The sequence below is a fragment of the Macaca thibetana genome, chromosome 13, assembly GCF_024542745.1.
Source record: "Macaca thibetana thibetana isolate TM-01 chromosome 13, ASM2454274v1, whole genome shotgun sequence".
NCBI classification, from domain to species: domain Eukaryota; kingdom Metazoa; phylum Chordata; class Mammalia; order Primates; family Cercopithecidae; genus Macaca; species Macaca thibetana.
In genome coordinates this window covers 80,772,830-80,800,701 of record NC_065590.1, presented here as the reverse complement: position 1 = coordinate 80,800,701, position 27,872 = coordinate 80,772,830, and the positions used below count along the sequence as shown (strand labels likewise).

At 55.7% G+C, this 27,872-nt stretch overlaps 1 protein-coding gene across 1 annotated transcript in view; it reads right to left on the bottom strand.

The window, feature by feature from the left end:
- The window catches only part of OTOF (otoferlin), a 103,224-nt gene that overhangs the window by 13,935 nt on the left and 61,417 nt on the right, over positions 1–27,872 (bottom strand). The window contains exons 10-31 of the mRNA XM_050753866.1: positions 24,815–24,946; positions 19,558–19,620; positions 19,088–19,172; positions 14,215–14,374; positions 13,220–13,406; positions 12,558–12,744; positions 10,964–11,187; positions 10,380–10,488; positions 9,435–9,615; positions 9,226–9,346; positions 7,609–7,709; positions 7,376–7,466; positions 7,131–7,247; positions 6,849–7,001; positions 6,328–6,517; positions 6,115–6,239; positions 4,462–4,596; positions 3,606–3,767; positions 2,897–3,016; positions 2,319–2,480; positions 2,045–2,207; positions 1,432–1,502 (exon numbers count right to left, since the gene is read on the bottom strand). Of these exons, the coding sequence (XP_050609823.1) occupies positions 1,432–1,502; positions 2,045–2,207; positions 2,319–2,480; positions 2,897–3,016; positions 3,606–3,767; positions 4,462–4,596; positions 6,115–6,239; positions 6,328–6,517; positions 6,849–7,001; positions 7,131–7,247; positions 7,376–7,466; positions 7,609–7,709; positions 9,226–9,346; positions 9,435–9,615; positions 10,380–10,488; positions 10,964–11,187; positions 12,558–12,744; positions 13,220–13,406; positions 14,215–14,374; positions 19,088–19,172; positions 19,558–19,620; positions 24,815–24,946 (3,039 nt within the window). The remainder of the gene's footprint in view (positions 1–1,431; positions 1,503–2,044; positions 2,208–2,318; positions 2,481–2,896; positions 3,017–3,605; positions 3,768–4,461; positions 4,597–6,114; positions 6,240–6,327; positions 6,518–6,848; positions 7,002–7,130; positions 7,248–7,375; positions 7,467–7,608; positions 7,710–9,225; positions 9,347–9,434; positions 9,616–10,379; positions 10,489–10,963; positions 11,188–12,557; positions 12,745–13,219; positions 13,407–14,214; positions 14,375–19,087; positions 19,173–19,557; positions 19,621–24,814; positions 24,947–27,872) is intronic.

The window sequence follows — 27,872 nt, the reverse complement described above, 5'->3', positions numbered from 1 at the left end:
GGTCTCTCTCTGGCAGATGAAGGGTCTTAGTCTGAAAGCCAGGAGGAATAAGGAGCTTCCACCTGGAAATCCTCCTCCGACCCAGGCCAGGGAAGTGTCATTTGTGAATGGCTGGAATGGAAAACCCAAGGACCCTTTGGAAAGGACACTGATGATCTCATAAGGAATCGTTACCTATGGTGTCATTTGTTGGAGTAAAAATTACGGCAGGTGATTATAATAAACTGTGATGGCTCACTCTGTCTCTCATATACACATACCACATGCCAGTGCACATGCACACACACACACGCATGCACCCACATACACGCACGTGTACATGCACATATGCACACCGCAAGCACACATGCACACATATATGCACACACATCACACTCATGCATTCACACATGCACATTTACACACCACACACACATGCACACATGCACATATGCACACCACACACACGAATGCACACATATATGTACATACACCACAGGCACACATACACATGCACATTTACATACCACACACATGCATGCACACATGCACATATGCACACCACACACACATGCACACATATATGCAAATATACCACACTCACGCATGCCACATGCACATTTACACCCATGCATCCACATATCCACATACACCATATGCACATATGCACACATGCACATATGCATACCACGTGCATGCATGCACACATATATGCACATAACCACATGCACGCATGCACACGCACATTTACATACCACATGCATGCACATATGTACACACACTACATGCATGCACAGGCATGTGCATGCGCACACCACACACATGCACACATACATGCACATGTGTACACCACAATGCACACATACATGCACATATGCACACCACACACATACATGCACATGTGCACACCACATGCATGCGCACACTCGCATATGCACATACACCACACACATGCATGTACATATGCACATATACACACCACACACTCACGCATGTGCATATGCACATACACCACACACATGCACACACACAGGCACATATGCACACCACATGCACACATGCACACATGCACATATGCACACCACACACACATGCACGCACATATGCACATACATCACATGCACACATGCACACACGCACACATGCATACCACACACACGCATGCACGTGCATATGCACATACATGCACACAGGCACATATGGACACCACAAACATGCACGCACTCATGCACATTTACACACTACACACACACATGCACGCAGGCACGTGCATTCCAGGATAGTGTTAGGTGGAGCTGGTTGGACACACAATCAAGGTCAGCCCCCAACAGTCACATGCCAAAGGAGGTTCTTAGTGTCCTTCTCTCTCAGGACAGATAGTCTGGTTCACAGGACATGTCACATGAAGTTGCACGTTCCCAGCCAGCGGGGGACTGACCCCACCCGCCTTACCGCATCCAGCTTCACCATGGTCTCCAGTTTCTTGATGGGTACCTCTGGCTCCATGTTCACCACGACCTCCCCTGTGGAGTGAGAGGAGGGGCCCCCATTGCACAGCACACGGCAACGCCGGAGAAGCCTGACTGGACAGATGGACAGATGGACAGACAGGCAGAGGAAGGAGCAAGAGGAACAGTGAGATTGGCGGGGCAGGAAGGTGCAGAGAACTAAAGCTGATTCTGGAACTTTCTGAGGGAAAGGGGGACAGGGCAGTCAAGCGAGGAAAGATGGGCATGGGGAGGGAGGAAGAGAGCCCAAGAGAAGGGGGAGCTGTGGAGGCCGGCGGGAGGTAGGCGGCAGAGAGGCCTGGGTCTTCTCCATCAGCCAGCACAAGGGACTTTGTGCCCTCAGGCCCTCCCAGGCTGTCTCCAGCTCTGCCCTCTCTGGCCGTAGAGCTGGGGTCGCCCTGGGCAGCCTTCCTTGGCCACCAGGGTGGACCTTCTTCTGTGCCATCCCTCAGACCCAAGGAGCAAACTCTGGCCACAGCTTGGACTGGACTGAGACCTGGAGCCCTTCCCTGGGTGGCGTGGAGCCAGGCTTGGTGGCAGGGTGGGTGTGGCCATACCCGTGGTGTTCCAGCTGGGGGCCGAGCGGTCTGGGGGCCGGTAGATGAAGCGTCGCAGGGAGCTGACGGCATGGGAGCCCACCAGTGTGTAGCGACCGAAGGCCCGGCAGTCCACCACGCGGATGTTCAAGGGCGGGTGCAGCAGCTCGTTCTCTGGGAGGTCCTGGGGTGTTGGTGACAGGAGCCTGAGCCTCCGAGAAGGGGCAGAGGAAGCCGGCTGGCTGAGTGGAGCCACACTGGCCACAGGACGTCCTCCGCCGGGGCCTGCACTCACCACTTCAAACCACTTGACGAGGGTGTTGAAGTTGGGGTTCTTCTTATAATTGTGGATCAGGGATGACTGCACCCCCTTCCCTGCACACTCGATGTCCACCCGTGGCCGGTCCACCTGGGCCAGGTTCACCCGCTTTAGGTCCCGTAGGCCCCAGAACAGCACCTGGGAGAGGTTGAGGGGCGTGCAGAGAAGAGAGCCCCTTAGTCAAGGGAGCCGCTGTAGGGGCGCTGGACCATCTGAGAAGGAACTGGGCAGTAGCATGGGCAGAAGTTCACCCCAGATTTCAAAGGGCCGGAGCAGGGCCAGGAGAGCAGAGGAGGGGCATCCTCCAGAGATGAGAGTGGGGCTGCCCAGAGAAGGGGTACAGAGTCAGGGGTGCAGACAGGAGGGCTGGGCACGGTCCTGGGACATGGGAGTGCGACTTGGTGCAGACGGGGGCAGGCCCTGGGCTGGGGCAGGAGCCTGAGTCTGCTGCTGGCTCCTGGTGATGGTGATGGGAGGGGGATGAGAAACCACTTCCCCTCCTGGGCCCTCAGTTTCCTCATCTGAAAGAGAAAGGCCACACAGGGCCCTCGCACCTCCACTCGGTACTTGCTGAGCACGGGCCGGATGCCCACAGGCACAGGCATGATGGGACCTCGGTCCACGTCCACCGGACCGTTGATCGGGGGCAGGTCAGCCTTCCCTGCTGGCCCAATCTGGGGAATGGGGGTCATAGGTCACACACTGGGGAGCCCAGGGACAGGGTCTCTCTCCCCATGCATTGTTTGCCATGAGATCTGGGGAGACAGGGAAAACCCCCCAAGGACCACTCCCCCAGCTTCGGTCAGGATGGGAAGGAGAGAGGCCCCCAGGCCCCAGGCCCCAGCTCCAGGCCCCAACCCCCAGGCCCTAACCCCCAAGTCCCAGGCTCCAGCCCTCAGCCCCAGCCCCCAGTCCCAGGCCCCAGCCCCAGGCCCCAGCCTCCAGGTCCCAGACTCCAGGCCCCAGCCTCCAACCCCCAGGCCCCACCCCCAGGTCCTACCCCCAAGGCCCACCCCTAAACCCCAGCTCCAGGCCCCAACCCCCAGGCCCTAACCCCCAGGCCCCAGGTCCGAGCCCTCAGCCCCAGCCCCCAGCCCCAGGCCCCAGCCCCAAGCCCCAGCCCCAAGCCCCAGCCTCCAGGTCCCAGACTCCAACCCCCAGGTCCCACCCCCAAGCCCCAACCCCAGGCCCCAGCCCCCAGCCCTAGGCCCCTCCTCCCAGCCTCCAGCTGCCAGGCCTCAGCCTCTCTTCCCTGTGTCCCACCTGCAGCAGCTCAAAGGCCGCCAGCAGGTCTCCAGCTGTGGCATTGCCACGGTAGATCTGGTAGTACTCGAGCTGGGGCGGGAAGCGGGGTGGGCAGTACGCCTCATCTGCCATCTTCACCAGGGGCTTGGCGAAAGTCCGGCCCATGAAGTCAGCTTTGCCCTGACACAGCAAACAACCCAGATGCCTCTTGGTGCTTGCTGTCCACACCTGTGATCTCGTTTAGTCCTTACCACAGCCACATGAGTTGTTGTAAGGGACAGGTGTGATCACCGCATTTTACAGATGGGGAAACCAAGTCTCAGGGCCCACCAAACACTTGTTCAAGGCCAAGCAGTCAGTGAATAGCAGATGTCCGGCTCAGGACTAGACATGAGGTCCTCCTACGTCTAGTCCAGGGCTATCTGGCACCTCCGCAGCTGAGGTGGTGCGTGAGAAGGTGGCTCACTAACTCTCGGGAGTCACCCCAATCCCTTACTTCCTACTCCAGAATCTCCACGGAGGACGGCAAGGCTGTTACTGGTTGTGGTAAGTGTGGGCGGGGTTCGGGAAGCCCCGGGGTGAGGAGGCTAGTGACAGCAGGACTTGCCAGCACATCTCCAGGGCTCGGACCATTGGTGACAGGAGGTGAGGATGTCCTGGCCTGGGAAGGGGTCAGGCTGCCGCAAGCTGGCAGGAGGCACCTGGAGGGACTGGGTGTCAGCCCCCACTCCCAGCTTCCCAGTCAGCACCTGGCCAAGGAACTCTGCGGGTGGGTGGCGGAGGTAGCCGGCACAGCCTCCGTGCAGGTGGAGTGCAGGGAACAAGGGCCAGGTGTGGTGCTGCTGAGGTCCCTGGCACCAGAGCCCACCCATACCATGGAATCCTGGTCGTAGATTTCAATGACAATGATGGGCGGATCGTCCCTCAGCTCATGAGCTTCGCCATAGAGCTCCAGATTGTCGAACACCAGCATCTGGTCCCAGGTGGGACACAGGGTCTCATTCAACACCTGCAGCATGGGGTGGGGAGACAGGTGACAAGTGACAGAGGGTGGGCAGATGCAAGAACAGGAGCTGCCCCTACTCACTCAACTTCCACAGAACCTGGGGGCAGGAGTGACAGATTTCTTGATTCTTCCAGAAATCTTAAAATCAAGGCCAGTGTAAGGTTTGCCCCAAACCCCCTGCCAACGTCCTCCTTGTTGTCCCTGTCTTGTGAATATAACCACAATTAAAGCCCGTAGCCTTTCCGGTGTGACCCGGGTCTACGGTTATCTGCAGGGCTTCCCCTGAGAAACTAGGGCACTGGCTGACCTGTGGCTCCAGGCCCCACAGGCTCACAGGCCCCACAGGCTCCAGGCCCTATGCCCCACAGGCTCACAGCTCCAGGCCCCACAGGCTCCAGGCCCCACAGGCTCCAGGCCCCAGGCCCCAGGCCCCACAGGCTCACAGGCCCCACAGGCTCTAGGCCCCACAGGGCTCCAGGCCCCAGGCCCCACAGGCTCACAGGCCCCATAGGCTCTAGGCCCCACAGGGCTCCAGGCCCCAGGCCCCACAGGCTCTAGGCCCCACAGGGCTCCAGGCCCCAGGCCTCACAGGCTCACAGCTCCAGGCACCACAGGCTCATAGGCCCCACAGGCTCCAGGCCCCACAGGCTCACAGCTCCAGGCCCCACAGGCTCACAGGCCCCACAGGCTCTAGGCCCCACAGGCTCCAGGCCTCAGGCCCCACAGGGCTCCAGGCCCCAGGCCCCACAGGCTCACAGCTCCAGGCCCCACAGGCTCCAGGCCCCAGGCCCCACAGGCTCACAGGCCCCATAGGCTCTAGGCCCCACAGGGCTCCAGGCCCCAGGCCCCACAGGCTCACAGGCCCCACAGGCTCTAGGCCCCACAGGGCTCCAGGCCCCATAGGCTCACAGCTCCAGGCCCCACAGGCTCACAGGCCCCACAGGCTCTAGGCCCCACAGGCTCCAGGCCTCAGGCCCCACAGGGCTCCAGGCCCCAGGCCCCACAGGCTCACAGCTCCAGGCCCCACAGGCTCCAGGCCCCAGGCCCCAGGCCCCAGAGGCTCACAGGCCCCACAGGCTCCAGGCCCCAGGCCCCACAGGGCTCCAGGCCCCAGGCCCCACAGGCTCATAGGCCCCACAGTCTCCAGGCCCCACAGGGCTCCAGGCTCCAGGCCCCACAGGCTCATAGGCCCCACAGGCCCCAGGCCCCAGGCCCCACAGGGCTCCAGGCCCCAGGCCCCACAGGCTCATAGGCCCCACAGGCCCCAGGCCCCACAGGCTCATAGGCCCCACAGGCTCCACGCCCTACAGGCTCACAGCTCCAGGCCCCACAGGCTCCAGGCCCCACAGGCTCACAGCTCCAGGCCCCACAGGCTCACAGGCCCCACAGGCTTCAGGCCCCAGGCCCCACAGGCTCACAGGCCCCACAGGCTCACAGGCTCCACAGGTCCCAGGCCCCACAGGCTCACAGGCTTCCCGGTACTCTCAAAGCCAGAGCCACTCCCTCCCCCGAGGCCCTCACCTCTGTGCACTGACTCTGATTGATGAAGAAGACGCGGGCGAAGGGGTCTGAGAGTCCGCTGCTGTCGGCAGCAAAGAGGCTGCGGGCCTGGTACATGTGGGCTCGGAGCTGGAACGTCTGCTTCTCTGTGGGGAAGGGCAGCCTGAGGTTCTGGGATGGGCAGCCCCTCTGGCCCCTCCCAGGTGAGGCTTCGAGTGAGGGGTCCTCACTCACTGGTGTAGACCAGGCTGACGGGCGGGAAGGCGTGCAGGCCCAGGCCCTGGGCCGCCTTGACCTCCTGGAAGCCACAGGGCAGGCCGCACAGGAAGTCCTTGCGCTGTTTGCTGAGGCCCAGCCACAGGTACAGCTCCACCTTGGCCTGCACTGTCCAGCCTGCTGAGCCGAAGCCTCGCTTCCCTGGCAACTGGGGGTGGGCATGGGGTCACCAGGAGCCTGACAGCTGCCAGGGCCCACGGGGTGGGGAAGGGGCAGGGGCTGGCGGAGGCCCTGGTCAGAGCTGCCCTGCCCCTTCACAGCATCCTGCTGGGCTGGGGTCCAGTGGAGACAGGGAGATGGGCAGGGGGCCGTCCTACCCCTTCCGCACCCCTTCCCCCACCTCCTTCCCATTCTCAGCTCTTCTCTGAGCACCTGCTGCTTGAAGGCCTCACTCTGTCACTCAGGCCCTCCAGCCCCAGGTGGAGCTGCTGCTCCTCTGAAAGGATCCAGGCCCCCATCCATCCTGCCCCCTCCAGCACCTTGAGGAAGAGCGTCTTGACCTTGGCGCAGTCCTTGCCGGTCTCCTCCTCCACGATGGAGAAGAGCAGGTCCTTGGAGGGCACACGGGCATAGGCGATACGCTTGTTGTTGCTCATCATCCAGATGAAGATGTCCGGAATGCTGTGCTGGGGCTGGTGGGGTGGGGAGTGGCCAGGGGCAACGGGTAAGAGGGTCCAGCCTCCTGACTGAGTCCCCTGAGCCTGAAGGACCTCAGAGAGCCAACCCTGGATAAGGCAAAGCCCCCTCGCCTTGGGCCGCACCTCGTCTGCCAGGAAGCGCAGCTTCTGCAGGAAGTTCTGGCACAGCCTCAGCTTGTCCCGCACCGTGTGCCGCTTCACCTGGGCCCGCAGGGTCCTGGCCTGCTGCCCCATGCTTTCCTGTGTGGGAAGGTGTGTCAACGGAGCCCAGCTACTGGGGGACAGCTCGGGCCATGACAGAGGCAGCTGTGACACCTTCTCACAGCCAGGCCCTCCCTCCAGTCCCTGCGGTCCAGCCGCGTCCTCACCAGCTCCCTCATGCAGGACTTGAGGCGCTCCCGGTCAAGCCTGGTGCGGGATGAGTGGCCCTGATCCTTGTCAGCGAGGGAGAGGAAGCGGCTGGGGATAGGGGGAGCTGGGATTTAGCGAGCCTGACAAGCAGGGGCTCTGTAGATTCTTCCTCATCTACCCAGCCCTGGCAGGGTCCCCTTTGTCCAGTTCTGCTTTGTCCTGCCCCAACCTGCCGCCCCCCGCTTCTCACCAACAGCCACAGCTCAGCTCCTCCAGGACGCCCCGCAGGCGACGCTCAGGGTAGAACTTCTCCGTTTTGATCATCTCCTGTACGTCGTTCAGGCCTTCTTCCTGTGAACCAGGAGTGCCAGTGATGCTGGGCCACAGCCCCGCCTCCCCAGCCTCCCCAGCCTTCCTAAATGTCTCCTCCCCATTGATCAGGGGAGTGAGAGACCACATGATCTGGGAGCTCTTGCTAGGGCTGTCCTGAGTATCAGTCATTATGAGGAAGTCATCAATTTCCCAGGTTCTGTTCTCAGAACCTGGAGATGTTGGTGTTCGTGGGTTCTTCAGTTCCTGAAGGAAGAAGCCACCTGTGGACTGTGAGTCTGTGGTTCTGGTGGGCTCACAGGGCCTGGGCAGAACTCAGGCCTAGGCAGGGGGCTCATGGCTGGCCAGAGACAGAGGGAAACCCAGGATCCTGACGTCACTCCAAAATGCTGGGGCCTGTGGCAGGGCATGGGAACAGATGCCTGGGGGAAGAGGGAGTGGCTCTGGCTCTGAGAGCACTGGGAGGGCTGGGAGACCCAGGTCCCACAGGAGACACAGGTCAGCTAGTACCCCACTCCTTAGCGGGAAGCCTTGCAGACAACTGCAGGCCCAGGTCACACTGCAAAGGCTGTGGGCTTTAATTGTGGTTATAGTCACAAGACAGGGGTGACAAGGAGGACACTGGCAGGGGGCTGGGAGCAAACCTCATATTATCCGTGACTTTTTTGGAGGTTTTAATTCATTTTTATAAAATATGAGCTGGCTGAGCTTCAGGGAACTTCAACAGGGAACAGCAACATCTCAGGGAAGGGTGGGATTATCTGCTGGTCCCTGCTCCCCCAGGTTGGGGAGAAGGAGGTCTCAGGCCAACAGCTGCGCTCCTCGCCCAGTCAGTGCCCATGGGTCAGGCAGGGAGAGGGGTGGGCGGAGGAGGAGGGGGCAGCTCCTGAGCTTCAGACACTGCTCGCTTCTCCCTTCTCCCCATTTCCCTTCCCTAGCCTTGCTTTTTTATTTTATTTTATTTTATTTTATTTTATTTTATTTATTTTTTTGAGATGAAGTTTTGCTCAGTCACCCAGGCTGGAGTGCAGTGGCACGATCTTGGCTCACTGCAACCTCCGCCTCATGGGTTCAAGCAATTCTCCTGCTTCAGCCTCCCGAATAGCTGGGATTATAGGCGCTCGCCACCAAGCCCTGCTAATTTTTGCATTTTTAGTAGAGATGGGGTTTCACTATGTTGGCCAGGCTGGTCTCGAATGCCTGACCTCAGGTGATCCACCCACCTTGGCCTCCCAAAGTGTTGGGATTACAGGCGTGAGCCACCACAACTGTCTCCCTAGCCTTGCTTTTAAGATTTCTGGAAAAATCAGGGAACCCAACACTCCTGCCCCGGGGTTCGCTGGAGGCTGCAGTGACTAGAGGTGGCTCCTGCTCTTGTCTGTGCCCTGGGACCTGGGGCTGAGGATGGGAACAGAGGTCCTGCTGGGGCCATTCCTGCAGCCTGGGCAGACCAGCTTTGTGTGTTGCAGGCAATGCCCTCTGACAGCACCCTCTCCCCCAGGACCCCACCCCTGCTGGCCCCTGGCCTGGCCCTGACCAGCTTGTCAGCGATGTGGTCCATGATGCTGGCATTGTAGAGGCGGCGGCGCTGGTCCGGCCACCAGCTCTTGATGTAGATGCAGGGCTTTCGCTCCAGGTAGGGCAGATGGAAGTAGTTCCTGGGGTGGGCAGAGGTGGGAGGTGAGGTCTTGGGGGCCCAGGGAGGTGGGAGGGCCAGGCCACAGGGGGATGGGAGGTTGGACCCACCTGTCGGTGACCAGGGGCCGCATTGGTGGGGTGGAGGAGACTGAGGCCAGGTCCCCGCCATTGCTGGCCTCGTCATCACTCGAGTTCTGAATCAGGTCTACTTCTTCCTCATCCCCGGGCTCCTTGCGGGGCTGAGGCCGCTGGGGCCGGGACAGGCCATCAACTTCGTTCCCATAGTTGCCTGGAGGCAGAACGGGCCCAGAAGGCCTAGAGTGTGTTCCCCCCCAGGCCCCTCCCACAGTCCAATCCGGTGCTGCCTTGGATTTGGGAAAAGGAAGAGGGAGAGTCAGGGAATGGGGCTCGGATGTGACACAGCATTAGCCCGAGAGAGGTGCCCGTGTTCCCACTCTGCTGAGAGTCAGGGAGTCCTGATGATACCTGAGTGCAAGGAGGCCCAGCCCTGGCCCAGGCCGTGGCCTGAGTTCCCACTCTCTCCTCTGCAGCCCAGGGAAGGGCCTCTCCTCGCCCTCTGCCCCAGGTCCCAAACACAGCCTCACCCTGTAGGTGGAGCTGAGGGTCGGCCCCTTTATGGAGCATGGTCTACCACATGCACACATAAAGGTGTTTCTTGGGTGCTTGAGGCCTCTCAGGGGAAAGGGGTCAACATCCCCTACAGGAATGAGGACAGGGCTGAGGTGCAGAGCCTCACACTTACCACCTGCAGCCTAGGCCTGAAGCCCCCCGTGGGCCCAGCACTCACCTAGGCCTGAAGTGCCCCGTGGGCCCAGCACTCACCTACGCCTGAAGCCCTCCGTGGGCCCAGCACTCACCTAGGCCTGAAGCCCCCCGTGGGCCCAGCACTCACCTAGGCCTGAAGCCCTCCGTGGGCCCAGCACTCACCTAGGCCTGAAGCCCTCCGTGGGCCCAGCACTCACCTAGGCCTGAAGCCCCCCGTGAGCCCAGCACTCACCTAGGCCTGAAGCCCCCCGTGGGCCCAGCACTCACCTATGGTGACCTCAAAGGTGATGGGCTTGTCTCCATTTCTCCGGTCAATCATTGAGGCCTCCAGGAAGGCTCCAAAGAGAAAGAATTCTTCCATTTTCCCTGCACAGCTCTGTGGGGAGGCAGTTCAAACCATTCTTGAGCTTGAGTAGGGGTGGAAGGTCGGGGGCCAGGCCTCCTTCCATCTCACAGACAGGCCCTGGGGGTGGATGGTGGGGGCATCCCACCCAGCTTTGGGGCCAGGCAGCCCACACCCCGATGGCCCTCCAGCCTGGATATCCATGGAAGCAGGGCTGGCTCCAGACACCACAGGGACAGCCATGGCTGGGAAGAGGGGTGGAGGGGTGGCACCATCGTGAGACCTGGTGGCCATCGTGAGATAGAGCACAGGCAGGCAGTGAATGAGGGCAGAGTCCTATTGGGGGGCTGAGTGGGAGCCTCTGCTTCCTGGCGAGGAGCCTCATCCTTTGGTCTGACTCCTCCGGTAGACAGGGCAGCAGCAGGCCAAAGTCTGGGACCCAGGTGTTTTGGGGGGAAGGAGGCTGAACTGGAGGCCCTGGGGGACAGCACAGTGCCTGGGGTCTCACCTCCGAGATGGGCGTGGCCTGCTCCACCTGCACCTCTGTGGAGCTGGTGAGCTCAGGGTTGGAGGTATCCAGGATCTCCACCGCCAGGCCCAGCAGGAGCCGGGCCCGGAAGGACACACCCTCCCCCAGGCCCTCGTTCAGGTCCTGGTGCTCGTCCAGCAGCGTGTAGTTACGTGTGGAGCCGTACATGTTCACCCAGGCTGGACCCAGTGTGGGCAGGAAGCCTGTGGCAATGGGGAGAAAAACGAGGGAGCCGTATCACATCCAGGGTTCCCTGGGGAAGAGGGGCCTCTTTTGGGGGTCCCTGGCCTCCAGCTCCTGCGTGCTGAGCTGAGAACTTCATGTGTGTTATTCAGATGTGGGGCAGCCTTCTTATACTGTGCTGGGGTGGAGTACTCTCTTGGGTCTATTTCTTCCCTGCGGGGGCCTGAGCTGGAAGTGGCGGGGAAGCAGAGTGTAGCTTTCTGCTTCCTGCAACTTGGAGTAGGAATTGCCAACAGTCTATTTGTAGGACAGAGCTAGTCCTTCCAAGTCCCCAGCATGACCTTCGGTTCTGTGCCATTTTTGCAGCTCTGTCCCACCATGGTCACCCTGCTGGTGCAGACCCCTCCCTTCCTGTCCATCTGTGCCTGTGAAATGCTGCTTCCTCACGAAGCCTTCACAATTCCTAGGCACAAGTCCCTTCTCTTATGGCTAAGATCTGTCAGGACTCTGACAGGGGTCGCAAGATCCGGCTTTTTTGGTTCATTTGCTTTTTATTCTGCCTTTTTTAAAAAACACACTTATAGTATTTTAAAAATTTAGATATACTTCACATGATATAAAATTCGCCATTTTAAAGTGTACATTTCAGTGGTTTTTAGTATATTTACTATGTTAAAAACCATCATCTAATTCCAGAACAGTTCCACCCCCTCAAAAGAAACTCTGCACCTATTTAGCAGTTGGTCCCAATCCCCTCCCATTAGCACCTGGAAACCGGCAATCTACTTTCTGTCTCTGGATTTGCCGGATGTTTCACATACATGGATCAGACAACATGTGGCCTTTTGTGTCTTCTGCCTTATGTTTTGACCATCTGGTAGCACATCTATCTCCTTAATACACAGTGAGCACTTTGATCCAGGAATAGATTCTTATCTCACTCTATGTCCTTGGAACCCACCACAGGGCAGGGATCCTAGGAGGTGGTCAGTCCCTTTGAGTCTGCAGATAGGCACTACTATTAAGTATTACATATATACACACTGTAATTATATACAAATGCAGTATATACACTGCAATGATATGCCTATTCATACTATAATTATTGTATCATATAATCATTACTATTTTCACTTTAAAAATGGGAAAACAGGTCACACAACTACTAACTGTCAAATCCAATCAGCTGGGCTCAGGCCAGCTCTGAGCCAACCTGAGCCACAAATCCACACCCTCCCCTTGAGGCAGGGGCTGCTGGCAAGGCCCTGGAAGCACATGTGAGGCTGAGGTCCGGAGTTGATGGTGGTGGTGTGAAGAGAGGGGGTCTCACTTACTCCTTCCCTTCAGGCCACTCCCTGCCCCCCAGCACACCCAGTCTCCTGCTGCTGACCTTTGTCTCCATCATTAGAAATCTTGCGCAGGTCAATGAAGTGGGTGCCGATGGCCACGTCATTGACCTTGTCCGAGTCTCGGATCTGCACCTTCATGCGTTTGCAGAGTGGGGGAAAGAGGTCTGTAAAGACCACCTGCTCATTCCACAGGGGCTCATAGCTGCTCTTCTGGACGGAAGTCTTGCCCTGGTGGAAGGGGGAGCGTGGGTGAGGGCGTGGCATGTGTGTGTAAGTGGATGCATGTGTGCGTGTGTGAGTGGGTGTGTGTGTCTGTGTGAGTGGGTGCATGTGTGCGTGTATTACTGGGCGCATGTGTGCATGGGTGAGTGGGTGCATGTGTGCATGGGTGAGTGGGTGCATGTGTGCGTGTGTGAGTGGGTGTGCGTGCGTGTGTGAGTGGGTGCATGTGTGCGTGCATGCCTGTGTGTGGACTTGTCTTCACCCTTCCCACAACCCCAACCTCTCCTCCCTCTCATGCCCCCTGCGTAGCTCTCAGTCTAAGGACTCCAGGAGGCAGGGAGGATCCTCTAAGCCCATCCCTGGCCGACATGATTTCCAGCCTTTTCTTACCCGCCCAGCTGCCCCAGGCCCCATGCCCATCAGCCTGCACTTGTGATGCCTGTCACCCAGCCCCCGCCTCCTGTACCTCATACCCCAGTACCTTCTGGCCAGCAAAGAAGACTTGCACGTAGGGGTCCACGAGGTCCTTGTTTTCACCGATGAAAGCCTTCTTTACATTGGCCATGAGGCTTGTGTTCATACGGGGCAGCCCCTCTGCTCGGTAAATTTTCACATAGAACCGGGCCCACTGGCGTTCGGGAGGCACCCCCTCGGGGAGCAGCAAGTTCCTGCCAGCACATACAGCCAGGGCCATTGTGGCCAGGTCCAGGTCCCCAGCCCCCGTCCTGGCATCTACACACCCCTGGGTCCTGGCACAGTCTAAGGGATGGCTGGGGGAGCTAGGCTGGGATGAGACACTTGCGTTCATGGAACTTGCCCCTTGTGGAATTCTGGGCAAATCTCCCGTCTCACTGAGCTGCCATTTCATCACTGTTGAGGTGGCTGTAGTAATACCCACCTCCCAAGTATATGGTCGGCTCAAGCACGCTAACACATGAGTGCTTTGTAGATTGTGCATTGGGATATGGTCTTAGTATTATCATCAGTGTTTTATAGTACTGTGCCGTATCTTTTGTTTCGTAAACAAAAACTTCATAGTAGCCTCCAGCTCACAAAAACAGGATTCATTGATCCCAGCACTTTCATCCACTGACTCCAGACAAGGTCACAGAATATTTCTCAACAGCTGCTATCAGCTGCCTGGAATTGGCACACCAGAAGAAACCGGGGCTCTCCCAGCACTATCCTGCTGCTGTACTCAGGACCCAGCAGCTGCTGGCTCTGGTCTGCCAGCATTGACTCTTCCCACCCCATTTCTCACTGGCAGAAAGGATGTCAAAGGACTGTTATTCTCAGTCATCCTCCATCACCTGCTGCCCCTGCCCTGCCTCGGAAGAGTGGGGCTGTTTGGGAGAGTGGGCGAGAGCAGGGTGAGGGAGATGGGTGGCAGGTACTCTGAGCAAACCCTCATCGAGAACTCCCTGGGGGAAGGAAGGGCTGGCTCAGACTCCAGGGGCTGGGGTAGCTGGGCCTCACCCCTCAATGTCATCTTCGTCGGTCTCATTGGCCTTGTGGGGCGTCTTGATGTTGTCCCCTTTGCCCACCACGGCGACGTCACACTTCACGTAGCCCTTCAGCCCCGAGGAGATGTCGTCGGGGTCCGACAGGATGGCCCACTTGTGATGGAACTGGTGCTCTGCAGTGGTGAGGGGGGGAGCACTGCACCAGATCCCCCAACCCAGGGCGTCTCCCAGTGCTCAGGGGAGGCCAAGGGGTGGCAGAGCCAAATGTTCTCTTGGCCCCTAGAGTCCCGAGACCTGGGACCACAGCTCTGCCTGTCCCTAGTCCAGGGGGTGATAGAGTCTGAGGTCCTCTGGAGCTGGGGCAGTGGGTGGATGGCCCAGCCATGGACATACGTCCCATGAGTGGTGTGACTTGGAAGTGCGACAGCCTCCTCCTAATTGGGTTCTTTCTGCCTATGGCCTCTTCTATGGCCCCACCCCAGTCAGCTAGCCTTCACATAGCTGTGAAGGACACAGCTGCCCACAGGGCCTTCCCAGGTGGAGAGGCTCATGCTCCTGCTCCCCATCTTCAGCTCCTTCTGGGGCTTCCCAGTGCCTTGGGGTAAAGACAAAAGGCACGGCCTGTGGGCTCCTGATTTAGTGCTCCCTGACTCACTCTGCTGAGCCCACCCCGCCTTGTGTTCCTCCTTGCTGAACATGTATTGCGGATTTGCCCTTTTATACCTCCATGCCTTTACATCTGCTGCTCTTTGAGCTTGGAACGCCCTCATTCCTGCTCTCTCCACCTCCATCTCTCTCTCTCCCTGTTCAATTTGTACACTTCTACTCATGTTGCTCAAGTTTCTCCTCCATGCAGCCCTCCCTGACTTTCTCAGAAGAGTTGATCCTGGGCTCTTTGGTGTTTGTTCTCTGTGCTCTCTGTGCACATTTCCCATCTCACTGTGCACTGTGCTCATCTGGGCATTGTTTGTCTCTGATTTTAGACTGAGAGTCTCCTAAAGACAGGGACTGGCAGTCTCATCCCAGTGTCCTATGGCCTACGACTGTGTGGAGGGAAGGACAGATGTCAGGGAAGGAGGCACTTTAGGAAGGATTTGCTCCTTCAGGTTTACTTTAAGCCCAGTGGGCAAGCACAGGGAAGCGCATCACTGTGCCTTAGGAATCTGCTTCCCAGGATGTTCTGTGGGCACCGAACTCTCTGGGACTCAGCACCTCCCTCCTTCACTCCCTCCTTCACTCCCTCCTCTTCCACCTTCTACTGTAGCCCAGGCCTGCGTCCTGCAAGCCTGTGGCCCTGGTGGGCTCCCGGAGATGTTAGGGGCTGTGTGCAGAGGTTGGCCTTTCTGAGAATAGCCAGGCCACCAGTGTCTCAGAAAAGATAATGCCACAGTAGAGTCTGAAGAGAGGGACAAGCAAGGCAAGAAGGCAGGAAGGCACATGGGTGAGGAGTCACTGGAGAGCCTCAGCCAGGCCGGCAGGCCTCCGGTAGGGGCCATGTCCCAGGTATCCCAGGAACTTCAGGTCTTGCCAGAGCAGATGTGTGTCGGATGAGGAGATAGACCGATCGCTCAATAAATGGGTGCAGAAATGGGCAGAGGGATGGGTGGTGAGCTGCCTGGCTGGCTGAGAGATAGATGGACAGATGGTGGATGGATTATTGGATAGAAGGAGCCATTAATATCTGGACAGGTGGGTGGGTAGATATATGGATGGGTGTGTAGATGGATGGATATATGGGTGGGTGCATCTGTGGATGGGTGGGTAGGTGGATGGATCTGTGGATGGCTGGGGGGGTAGATATATGAATGGGTAGGTGGGTGGATGGATGGATATATGGGTGAGTGGGTGGATCTGTGGATGGGTGGGTGGGTGGATGGATTCGTGGATGGGTGGGTGGGTAGACCAATGGATATATGAGTGGGTGGGTGGATGGATGGATACATGGATGGGTGGGTGGATCTGTGGACAGGTGGGTGGATGGATTTGTAGATGGGTGGGTGAGTGGATGGATGGATACGGGGTAGATGTATAGAGGTGTGCATGGTTAGATGAATTGGGGACATTTAGAAAGGAAAGAGAATAAGATTCAGGAGGAATGTAAAATTTGCCTTCAAATTTAAAGGCTATTTTTCTTTTTGTCCTGAAAGAGAGACCTGTGAAAGTGGGTGAAGGTTACAGGGCAACAGATTTTGAGATGACCCAAAGAAAGTGAAGATATCTAAAATAAGAGGTAGTGAGTGCCCCATTTCTGGGAGGACTAAGTAAGGTTAGATGACCAATCAGAGATGGTGCTGTGGGGGTCCCTACATCAGGTTAACACTTGACTGATGACTTCTGAGGCCCTTCTAGTCTCAATACTGTGTGATCTCAGGCTAGAGATACAAGGACCACATGAGACCCTGAGCTATATGCTTACCAGCCTGAAACATCATTTCACCTCCCTTCAGCCTGGGGCTGACACCTGCCAGTCAAGGCTAGCCCAGTTGGGGAGTTGCTGCATCCCAGACCTCCTCTTTGATCTATGAGGATGAGTGTATAGCCCCGACTTCCTCTATGATCTATGAGGATGAGTGTATGGCCCCAACTTCCTCTATGATCTATGAGGATAAGTGTACGGCTATGGCCCCAACTTCCTCTTTGATCTATGAGGATGAGTGTATGGCCCAGACTTCCTCTGTGATCTATAAGGATGAGTGTATGGCCCATCCTCACTCCCAACAGAGAGTAGCAAAGAGTAAACAGTTTCCTGCTGTTGCATCTGGTGGTACAAATGACAAATGTGGTCCTGCCAGGGTGAGAAGAGTGTCTCTCGGGAAACCCCTTCCAGTTCCAAGAGATATTGACACCACCCAAAGCTTCCCAGCAGCACCCAGGAGTGTCTCTGAGAGCATGCTGTCCAACAGTGCCCTGGCTGGAACCAAGGACTCATCAAGAAGCCCCAGCCAAACTGGAGACATCAGAGTCAAGACACTGGGTCTCAACTCTAGGACCCGTGTGACTTCAGGCTCTTCTGTCCCTGAGAGGGCACCAGGCTTAGGGCTGGATTCAGCAGGAGCAGCGAATCTCAAGCTGGGTTACCTGAGTGGAGACCTGGGCTTTGGTCTCACCCAGACCTGGGCCCACATCCTGTTTCTGCTCCTTATTCACAGTGTGGCCCTGGACCAGCTCTTTAAGCCTGCTGAGCCTCAGTTTCCTTATGGTGAAATGGGAATGAAGCATACATGGGGTTGTGAGGGTGAGTCCTGCTGGGACAGTGATCTTAGCCCAATGTCTGGTACTTACTGATGCCCTAGTGGTTTCCTCACCAGGACTTTACTACCCAGAAGCCCAGAGGTCCATATTAGACTAACCTCTGCCTTTTTCTCTACCCCCTGACTCTTGGCTCTTGGCCTCAGGCCCGCCAATGGTACCAGGACCACTGCTCAGCCCTGGGAGGAGCTCATCCTCAGGGATGCCAGTCATTCCACGCAAGTGGTCCACAGCTATGCATGCTTCCAGGGAAGCAACATGGCAGGAGGCCGACTCTTCCCTGCTCCCCACAGCACTGACGGTCAGCAGGGCTGCCCTCTGCTGAGGGCCATGGCATGTGTGGGGTGGTGGCAAAGGTACTGGTCTGGGAGCTGGAGACAGGGGTGCTACTCCTAGATGGTGGGCAAACCCCTTCAACACCCTGGGCTTCAGTTTATCCTCACAGAGAGGCTGGACTAGATGTTTTTCAGGTCTTGGGCAGCTTGAGTGTTCTATGATCTTGTGATTTTTATATGTATAATCTTGGTATTGGACTTAGATTCCCTGGTCTGAGTCACAGTTGTAATGTGTGCCAGCGGACATCTCTTAGGTTGACCACAAGTGATCACCAATTTGTTCAACTTACTAGTTTAGTGGTATCTCCAAGCCCCTTCATTTCTCTTAGCCTCATTTATCTCATTTACAAAATGGGAAGAAATGCTGCTGCCTACATTACTGTTTTGTGAGGGTCAAATGTGACAATTGGGTGAAATTATGTTGTCATTGTCAAAGGGACTAATGGGGTCATTACAGCACTCTGAGCAGTGCATTCACTTCAGGGACACGGGATGGCCCCTAACCTGCCCACGGGGTGAGCTGTCATCTGGCAGACTGAGGCACTTCCTCTGCCTGGCCCACCTCACAAGCCCTCTGGGCCACCCATTGGGGTTCCCTTGCCAACCCCATTGGTGTTGGCCTACAGGACACCATGGAGCCCACATGGCTGCCCAAGAGCCTGGGGCTCTTGTAAGAAGTGTTTTCAGAGACCAGAGTCCCTCAGAGGCCACCACACTACATCTGGATTGAGAGCATCACCGCGTTCAGATTGGATAGTGAGTTCAGCGAGGCTCTGGGGACACGCAGCCTGACTTCACCCCTGACCAGCTGTGCAGCTGGGGCAAGCCCTGGCTCTGAGCCTCAACTGTAATAGGGGATGGCAGGGTCCTGTGAGGGGTGGAAGGGAGTTCCTTTCTGCTCAGCGGATGCCAGCCCAGGAGGCACAGCCCCTCTGCAGGCTGTGACGGGTTTCTCTCACTGCATTCTCTACCACTACCCGTCAGCCTGCCTATGGCCAGTGATGCGCCAGCCTGCCATGCGCTCCTGAGCGTGCGATGGAGCTCCTTCCAGGCTCTGGGTGGAGTTACCGACCTAATTATGAATGAGAACCCACCAGACTGGGTGCGCAGTTGCTCACTGCATTTGTGTACAGACTGTGCGCGCCACTTCTCTGCAGGCCAGATGGCTGTGTGTACTAACAGTCGTCAGACTGTGGTCCTTGCCAGGCTTTTCCCAGGAACTGCCACAGCGGGAAGGGCCCTGTGCACTATGCTCCCCGAGCCGTGTACACCTCGACTGACTGGCCATGCGCAGGTACTCACCTGGCTGCGAGTACACGGTTCCCACGTCCATTTTGAAGGAGCCCACCAGGGTACCACTGCGTAGCAGGTTCTTGGAGTGAATCACCTTTCAGGCAGAACCACAGCCCACCCGTCAGGCTGGGCGAGGGTAAGGCCTTCCACGGGGCAGTGGTGGGACCTGAGCTTTATGATGAAGCGGGAGGGCATTTGGCAGAGTGGGGTGGCTTGCTGAGGCTCAGCATCAGCTCCTCCTGCCCACGCCAGTTTCTCGCTGGCCACCGTGTACGGGCGAATACGCTATTCAGAGGCACTGGATGAAAGGGGGTGGGTGGGGGCCAGAATCCAGCCTGTGCCCCACTTGCTCAGCCATGTGTCTAGGCACGGCACTGCCTCTTTATGACAGGTCTAGACAGAGGGAGCTCCTCTCAAGTGTGCACAAAGGTGCAGTTTGAGGGAGTGGTCCTGCCTGCCAGGGGCTGCTCCCCACTCACCGAAATCTTGATGATCTTGTCGAACATGACATCAGGAGAGACATGGAAGTCGAAGACGAAGTACTGGAGAGGGGAAGGATCCGGGCCTGCTGTCACTGTGGGCAGCAGCAACAGCCTAGGCAGTGCTGGGCCCCTCCCTCCTCGCAGTGCCTGTCTGCACCCCAGCCATTTGCCCTGAGCCCCAAAGTTCAGAGGAGCAGCAGAGGCAACTCGTCTGATCCTGATTGACCCTGGTGGTGGGTGGTAGGAAGCAGAGCCCCATCCCCTAGGTGGAGCTGGTGCTGGCTAGTGTGGGGTGGGGAAGGAACTGGGAACAGTAGGTGGAAGAGCCTATGCCCTTGTACTGTGCTCAGAAGAGGCACAGGGCCAGGGAGCGAGGAGACCTGGGTTCTAGTCCCCGCTCTGCACCTTCCTAGCTGTGTGGCCTTGAGCAACACGTTCTCTGAACCTCAGTTTCTTGAGCTGTGAAATGGGAATAATGACACCCACCTCAGAGTCTTGTTATGAGGCTCTGATGAGACAATGTAACATAATTTACCAAATCTAAAGTGGCTACTGGCTGTAAGATATACTACGGTTTAACAGGCCACATGGACATTGCCATGAAGCCACAAGGCTGCCTAGGAGACACATCCCAAATTCAGAGAGGTGAAGCTGTAAAATAACGCAAGCCTCAGAGCAGATGAACCATGGTGTGCCAAAGCACTTAGTTGGCAGTCCCTGTGAAATGCCATGGGCGTGCACTGTCCTTTGGTGTTGTGGGCTGCCATGCGCATTTGCAGTCCCCATCTCTTCCCCTGGCCTGGGTGTGCAGGCGCTGAGGATGAGGGTGTGGGGCAGTAAGTAGAGGGGCTGCTGCTTTGGTGAACTGTGGTGGGGGAGAAAGGAGAAGAAAGGAGAAATGTTTCCAACGTGCTTAGGGTAAATGTTCGAAGAGAACGTGCTCCTGGCTGTGGGGGGCTGGCCCTTGAGCGCTGAGGGTAAAGCTTCAGAGCCAGCCCCACCTGGCTGTTACTGCTGGGCCAATCACTTTCTTGCCTGAGCCTCAGTTTACCTATTATACTATGAATGTGGAGATATGATCCAGGGCTGTCGTGCTGAACTGCTCCAGGGGTGCCATTCACATGCGGTCTTCAAGGTGTGGTTGTGAAGTTGCAATGAGACAACCTGGTGAAATCTTTAACCCAGGTGTGCACCCACGGTAAGCACACGGTAAACAGGCTGTGCGCGACACTAACAGGCCCAGCGTGTGCTGGCCGGGGTTCTGAAGCTCTGGGGAGGCGGGTGGGGATATGGATTTGGAAATCATCAGCACAAGATGGTAACTGACACCTTGGGGATGGAGGAGGTACCTGGGGAGAGCATGGGAGGGGAAGTAGGCCCAGGTCAGGGCTCCAAGAGGCTATGGCCTTTCAGCCAAGAAGTCAGGCCAGGGAGATGGAACTGGAGAGACAGGGGAAGCAGGAGAGTGGGGTGAGGGGCCCCCAAGAGGAGCAGCAGGCAGTGGGATGAAAGAAACTGGGTGATCAAGGGAGAGGAGGAAGACATGGACATTATACTCAGAAACAGCAAGGTCCTTGGTGACCTTGAGGAGAGCAGTGTCAATGACATCTAGAGGCAGAAACCCTGCAGAGACTGAGGAGTGACTGCGGGGAGGAAGTGAGAACAAGCCAAGTGGTCTGACTGTGGAGGGGAGGAGGGAAAAAGGAGGTCACTGGAGAGGTGTGTGGGAATGAGGAAAGGCCCAGAGAGAGGTGACAGACTCCTAGTTCTTGTCCTTGAGCACACATGGGTCTTCATGGTTGTACTTAGCATATGCTGGAGTAGAACACCTTACGGGCAAAGGAGAAGGGGCTGGAATAAAAACAAAGACAGAGTTGGGCTGTGCAATGTCAGGTTCTTTGAGCTGTAGAAAGAGAAGGATCCAAGGCAAAGGGGAGAGGTGGATTTTTGGCAGGAGGGAAGATGGCGGCACTCCCAAGATGCCCAGGGCGGGGCCTGATGCACACACAGGACACACAGAAAAGGAGCCTTAGTCTGGTTTGTGAATGGCCAGCTTGTTCTGGAAGGGCAAAGGTTGTGAGCTTCCCTGCACACAGGTAGGCTCAGGGCCAGGCAGGGCGATCAGGCCAGGTGCCCACAGCTGTGCCAGCCCCAGGGGAGTGAGCTAGCTGAGCTAGGGCCAGAATCCCGAACTCTCTGAGCTGTCTGCAATCAAATTCCTGGTATTTCCTGAGCATATTTTCCTTTGGTAATAGCTTAGATACCTGCTAAGTCATGTTGATTGCTCCCACCTCCCTCTGTTGTTTTAATGGAGCCAAAGGAAGGTTCCTGCCAGCTCAGATAATTAGTCAGAAATAATACATTCCCACGACGAGGAGGATGCCCTTCATTGAAAAGGAATGTGGCATAGAAAGATAAGAAAAGGGAAAGAAAGCTTTGGGGCTGGAAAGGCTGATTTGGGGCTGGAAGGAATCATAGCAAGATAGTTTAGAATGGTGGTCTCAACTGGGGGCGATTTTGGGGGACATTTGGCATGTCTGGAAACAGTCTTGGTTGCTGTAACTAAGGGGAGTTGTTATTGGCATCTACTGGGTAGAGGCCAGGGATGCTGCTCGCATCCTACACAGCACAGGACAATCCCACCACAATTATCCAGTCCAAGATATCCACAGTGCTGAGTTTGAGAAACCCTGGTTTAGAGGAAACAGAAACAAAATCAGAGCTATTTAGGTTTGTGAAAAAGAACAAAAATGTGATCAGAGACACATTTAAAATCATCTGAAGATGAGCAGAATGAATAGTCTTAGAGGATATAAATAGGGAATTTAGAAAGATTCTAGGCTGAAACGAGGAAGGGACCTGTGCAGGGTGGAAACTGTGCCTCCTTCATCTCAGCAGCCTCCATCTTGCCCCACGTGCCACCGTCTGGCGTGCGGCAGATGCTCCGTGGATGTTTGTGTCTTCCTTTGGGTGAGTGTTACTGAACCCCTCCGAGTACATGCCTGGCTCTGAACAAATACAGCGAGGCAGGAGATGGGGAGCCTCCAGTCCACCAGGAGGACAGAGACACAGAGGACCAACCTCAATTCTGGGACATTAACACTGCAGAGAAAGGGGAGTGCTGACCTCTGACCCAGACACAGGAGGCAAGGCTGCTCAGTAGTAAGAACATTGGAGCTGGGCCCTGCCAGGTGAGTGGGAGTTTTCTGGAGGAGCCACAGAGTGGGGAGAGCAGCTCTGTGCCCTTGGGAAAGAGGAAGTAATTTGAATGAAACCCAAGGTGCGTGGGCCTGGTGGAGGGAGATCCCTTAAGTCAACAAAAGTGGCTTCACTGCTATCGAATAACCACAGGGGCCACGGGGACCTGTCTCCATGCCTGTCATGGGGACACAGATGCTTTTCTAGGCAGAGGCTTGTCCAGTCAGGATGTGTCCTAACGTAAGGCCAGAGATGTCAATCCTGAATGTCCTTGGGGCTGGAGGGGTCCTGAGCAGGTTGTCCAGCTCTGGAGGCCTGTGGGAAAGCAGCTGGGAGAGCAGAGTTGATTTGTGGTCACAAAGGAGGGTTCGGCCAGGCCTGGGCTGAAGGGCAGAGGTGGGCCTGGGTTTTCTTCCTGCAGGTGCACAGTCCAAGGACTCTCAGAGCGGCCTGAGAAATGCCCTCCCCCAAGCTACAGGGGACACCTCAGTCCTCACCCACCTCAGGGTATGGAACTCAGCTGCCTTACTTGGGCCGGCCTGGCACCCCTCACTGCCTAGAGCCACCAGGAGAAACAGACTGGGGAACCCTCCAGGAAAGGGATGGCAGAGCCCAGGCTAGTGGCTTCTGGGTTAGTCTGATGTGTGCTCAGGCATCTGGGAAAGGCCTGGGCATCCTGGTGAGAAAACATTTTAAATGGCCCATTTTCAAGACATGATAAGTCTAAGTACTGGCATCCAACCTGCGAATGTAACAAACCACATGGCTTATGCACCTAGGCCACAATAAGTGAACAGAATGTAGAGGAGAGGTCAGCCCATAAAAGGGAAAAAGGTTTTGTTATTGGGAAATTGAAACTTAAATGGGGAAGCGGAGTCGGGTATAACCTTATAAGGGGGAAAATGAAGCTTAGGCGATGTCAGGGAAGATTGTAACCCCATAGTACTTGACCAATGGGGAACTGGGGGAGGGACATGCATGCTAGGAGATAAATTACATGTCGTGACTGCCCCGGGTATGCCTGCCTACCAGACACTCCGTCTTTCAAGACCGTTATTAGAAGTCTCACTTCCGCTGTTCTTCATGCCTCTAAGTCCATTATTTGGGTCTGGATGAGTGAGTGTATTTCTCATATCCCTCCCCAGAGCTGATTATGATGGGGTCCTGTTTGGAGCCTGGGAACCAAGGTGCCACATTTGTGATGGTGGCCAAAGCCCTGGGCTGGAAGCTGGGTGGGCAGCCTGGCCCCTGCTCCATCAGCAACACTCTCTGAGATTGTGGGCAAGGCCCTTCCATATGGATCCTCAGTATCCTCCTCTGTAAGATGGGGAGATTGGAGTAGAGGGTCTCTGAGCTCCCTCACCCTTGATGTGGCCTCAAATGGCTGGAAAGAATAGGAGTGGGTACCAAATGTTTTCTCTCTGACACCCCAAAGTCAAGGCCAGTGCTCTGGAGGGAAACCCACAGAAGTTCAGGCAACCATGAAGGAGCCGAGCCAAGAGGGCAGAACCCCACCAGCATGCCAACGGCAATGCTGGCACTGTGAGGTTGGACAAGGTCTGCCTTCAGAAGTCTCACTGTCCCCTTGTGTAAAAGGAAATTGATAGTGACAACTTCGGAGGGTCCAGTTCAGAAGCAATTAGGAGCATGCCTGGCTGGTAGAAAGTGCTTACTAATGGTGCCAATGTCGCCATGGGTTGAAATGAGGCAGCCCTGTCCTTGGGCTCTGGCCTGGAAAACAGTGGGGACCAGGCCTTCTGGGGAGTGGGGTGGGGGCAGTTCTTTCACAGGCACTGCTGGGGTCTGCACAGGGGCACCCAGGTGGTGCACACTTCAAAGACCAGTGTCAGTCTGCGCTCTAGACTGGGGGGTTCAGAGGATTCAGAGGATGTGGCTCTGTTTGTCAGTGTCCTGGGGGTTGTAACAGGGTGGGTCACCCCTGCTGGTAGCCGTGTGTGCTCCTTGACTCCCAGCCACTCCTGTTTCTCCTGGGGAGGACTGGGACCCACCCTCCTGCCACATTTACAGAGGCTCCTTTCCCCACAGGGCCACTGACCTCGTTGTAATAGGGGCAGTTAGTGGACTCCTTCATGGACGTGTACTTCTTGTCGTCACCCACCTCCACGCACACCACGGGGTCCATGTTCAAGCCCACCAGCTGCCGGGCCTCGATCACCGTGATGCTGACCTATAGGCAGGAGAAGGGGAAGCCAGAAGGAAAGCTGCCTGAGCCTAGGAGCCCAGTTCCGCAAAGGTCCAGGGGCTGGGGCAGCAGAGTCAGAGTGAGGGCTCGGGAGCCAGCGCTGGCCTCCAGACTCCACTCTGACCACTGCCTCTCATCTGCTGGGTGATCCTGGGCTCCTTCTCCTTCCAAGCCTCAGTGTCTTCATTTGTAGAGGAGTATGAGTTGGCTAACCTCTAAGTCAGTGTTCACTAGACTTAACTTGCTGGGCCGGAGGGAGGGAGAGGCATTAAAAACCCTGATGCTCAGGCCACCTCCAGACCAATCCAATCCAATCCTGGGGCATGCAGCTCAGGCATCTGTATTTTTATTTATTTTTAGTTTTACTTTTTTGACAGAGTCTCACTCCGTTGCCCAGGCTGGAGTGGAGTGGCATGATCTTGGCTCACCACAACCTCTGCCTCCTGGGTTCAAGTGATTCTTCTGCCTCAGCCTCCTGAGTAGCTGGGATTACAGGCGTGCACCACCACACTGGGCTAATTTTTGTATTTTTTATACAGATGGGGTTTTGCCATGTTGGCCAGGCTGTTCTCAAACTCCTGGCCTCAAGTGATCTGTCTGCCTCGGCCTCCCAAAGTGCTGGATTATAGGCATGAGCCATCGTGCCCGGCCTGGCATCTGTATTTTTAAAGCTCCTAGGTGATACCAAGTGCCCTGCATTCTTCCCTAGCGTTGATGTCTCTGCTTCAGAAAGAGCTGCCAAACCCGTGTCATAGGTTTCATGCACTCAGGAATAAAGCTTTTAAAGTCTTCATTAACTTGCATTTAATTTCCTGCTCCAGGAATTCTCATGTAAGCCTGCAAGCCTCTGATATGTCTTTGCGTTTCTGGAATTTGGCCCGCCCTTTCCACATTCCTGCCCCTTCTCCTTTTGCTGAATTTCTTTGTTTGAATGGCCAGTGTGGCTTTGGTGCCTGCCTGAGCCGCCTTTTTCAGCCTACTGATTATATGTTGTATATGCACTCTGCTACGTCCTTTACATGGCATCCAGCTCTCTGCAATCTTACTTATATCCTGGGAAGCCCTTTTTCAGTTGTTCATTCATGCAACAAATGTTTCCTGGAAACCTGCTGGAGCCAGGCACAGGTGGGATTGCAACAAATTCTTCCTTGTGGAGCTTACCACAATGATTAATGGCTTTTTTTTTTTTTTTTTTTTTTTCACAGTGAGTCTCTCTCTGTCACTCAGGCTGGAGTGCAGTGGCGTGATCTTGGCTCACTGCAGCTTCCACCTCCCTGGTTCAAGCGATTCTTTTGGCCCAGCCTCCCGAGCAGCTGGGATTACAAGCACGTGCCACCCTGCCTGGCTAATTTTTGTATTTTTTTTAGTAGAGATGGGGTTTTACCATGTTGGCCAGGCTGGTCTTGAACTCCTGACCTCAGGTGATCTGCCTGCCTTGGCCTCACAAAGTGCTGGGATTACAGGCACGAGCCACTGCACCCAGTCGATTATTGGCTTTTTAAGATAAAAAGATATGAGGAGAGAGAGAGACAGAGAGAGAGCCAGAGTACCGGAAATTTTTGACTTCACTACTGCTTTTCCCGAACGCTCATTTTAAGCCACCAGGTCTCATTTGGATTTGGAGGTGTCAGTTCCTGTCAGGGTGGCCGTGGTAGGATAGATAGAGGCATGTACTGGGGGTTGCTGAACTTGGCATTGAACCCCAGACCTGAGATGTTGCCAGGTGTGAGAGCAAATGACCACATAGCCTTGTGTTATTCAGCTACTAGCAGAGATACCAACTACCCGTAAGGTTGTGTGCAGGTTAAATGAGATCATGTGTGTCAAAATGCATCCTCAACGGCAGAAAGCTCTATAAAATGTGAGTGACTCCAGTAGAATCTCCCTTCAGCTAAGCAGGTGATCTCTCAAGTAGGTGAGGCTGTGCATGATACTTAGAATGGTTGATTCACTTGCCTCTCTCAAACGTGTGTTTTAACAGAAAAGTCTTTCCCCAGCTAGAATAAGTGTGGACCTCAGTACATTCTTCTTCTTTTTATTTTTTTGGAGACAGTCTCACTCCATTGCCCAGGCTGGAGTGCAGTGGCACGATCTAGGCTCACTGAACCTCCACCTCCCGGGTTCAAGCTATTCTCCAGGCTCAGCCTCCCGCGTAACTGGGATTATAGGTGCCTGCCACCGCACGGTGTATTTTTGTAGTTTTAGTAGAGATGGGGTTTCACCGTGTTGGCCAGGATGGTCTCAATCTATCCTCATGATCCACCTGCCTCGGCCTCCCAAAGTGCTGGGATTACAGGCGTGAGCCACCGCGCCCAGCACATTTTTCTAATGAGACTCTGAAGGCTGCTCTTCATGCCTGTCATCTTGGAGATTTCATGTTTTAGTTGTGCTTTGATGCAACTTCTAAACACAACTTTACTCGAGAGAATTATCTTCCCTTTTCATGAAAAAGAATAACCACTAAAATGATCATCCAGTATCCATCAAAGTCTGAAACATATCCTGAGGGCAACGAAAAATCTACACATCGGAAGTAATCAGGTTAAGGAAATAGAAATTCCGATATTAATGAGAACATTGCCAGGAAATGGGATATTTACAAATGAAGTGACACTTGAACTAGGAAGCAAACATTTCTGTTTCGAACGTGAAGTGCCAAAGGGACAGAAGTAAAAGCTTAGAATCTGGAGCTTCACAGAAGTTCAATATTCACCACTCCTTCAGGGAGATAAAAAGGAAATAGGACTAGTTAACTTAGCTCTGAGAAGTTTACTGTGAAGAGAGCAGACAGACACTAGAAGTCCTCCTTTGCACACTAGTTTATAGAGTTTTAACTTCCACGATCACTTTTTTGCCAAAGGTTTTAAAAAACCCCATGAATTTTTCCGCAACTCATACCCCCACCAACAAT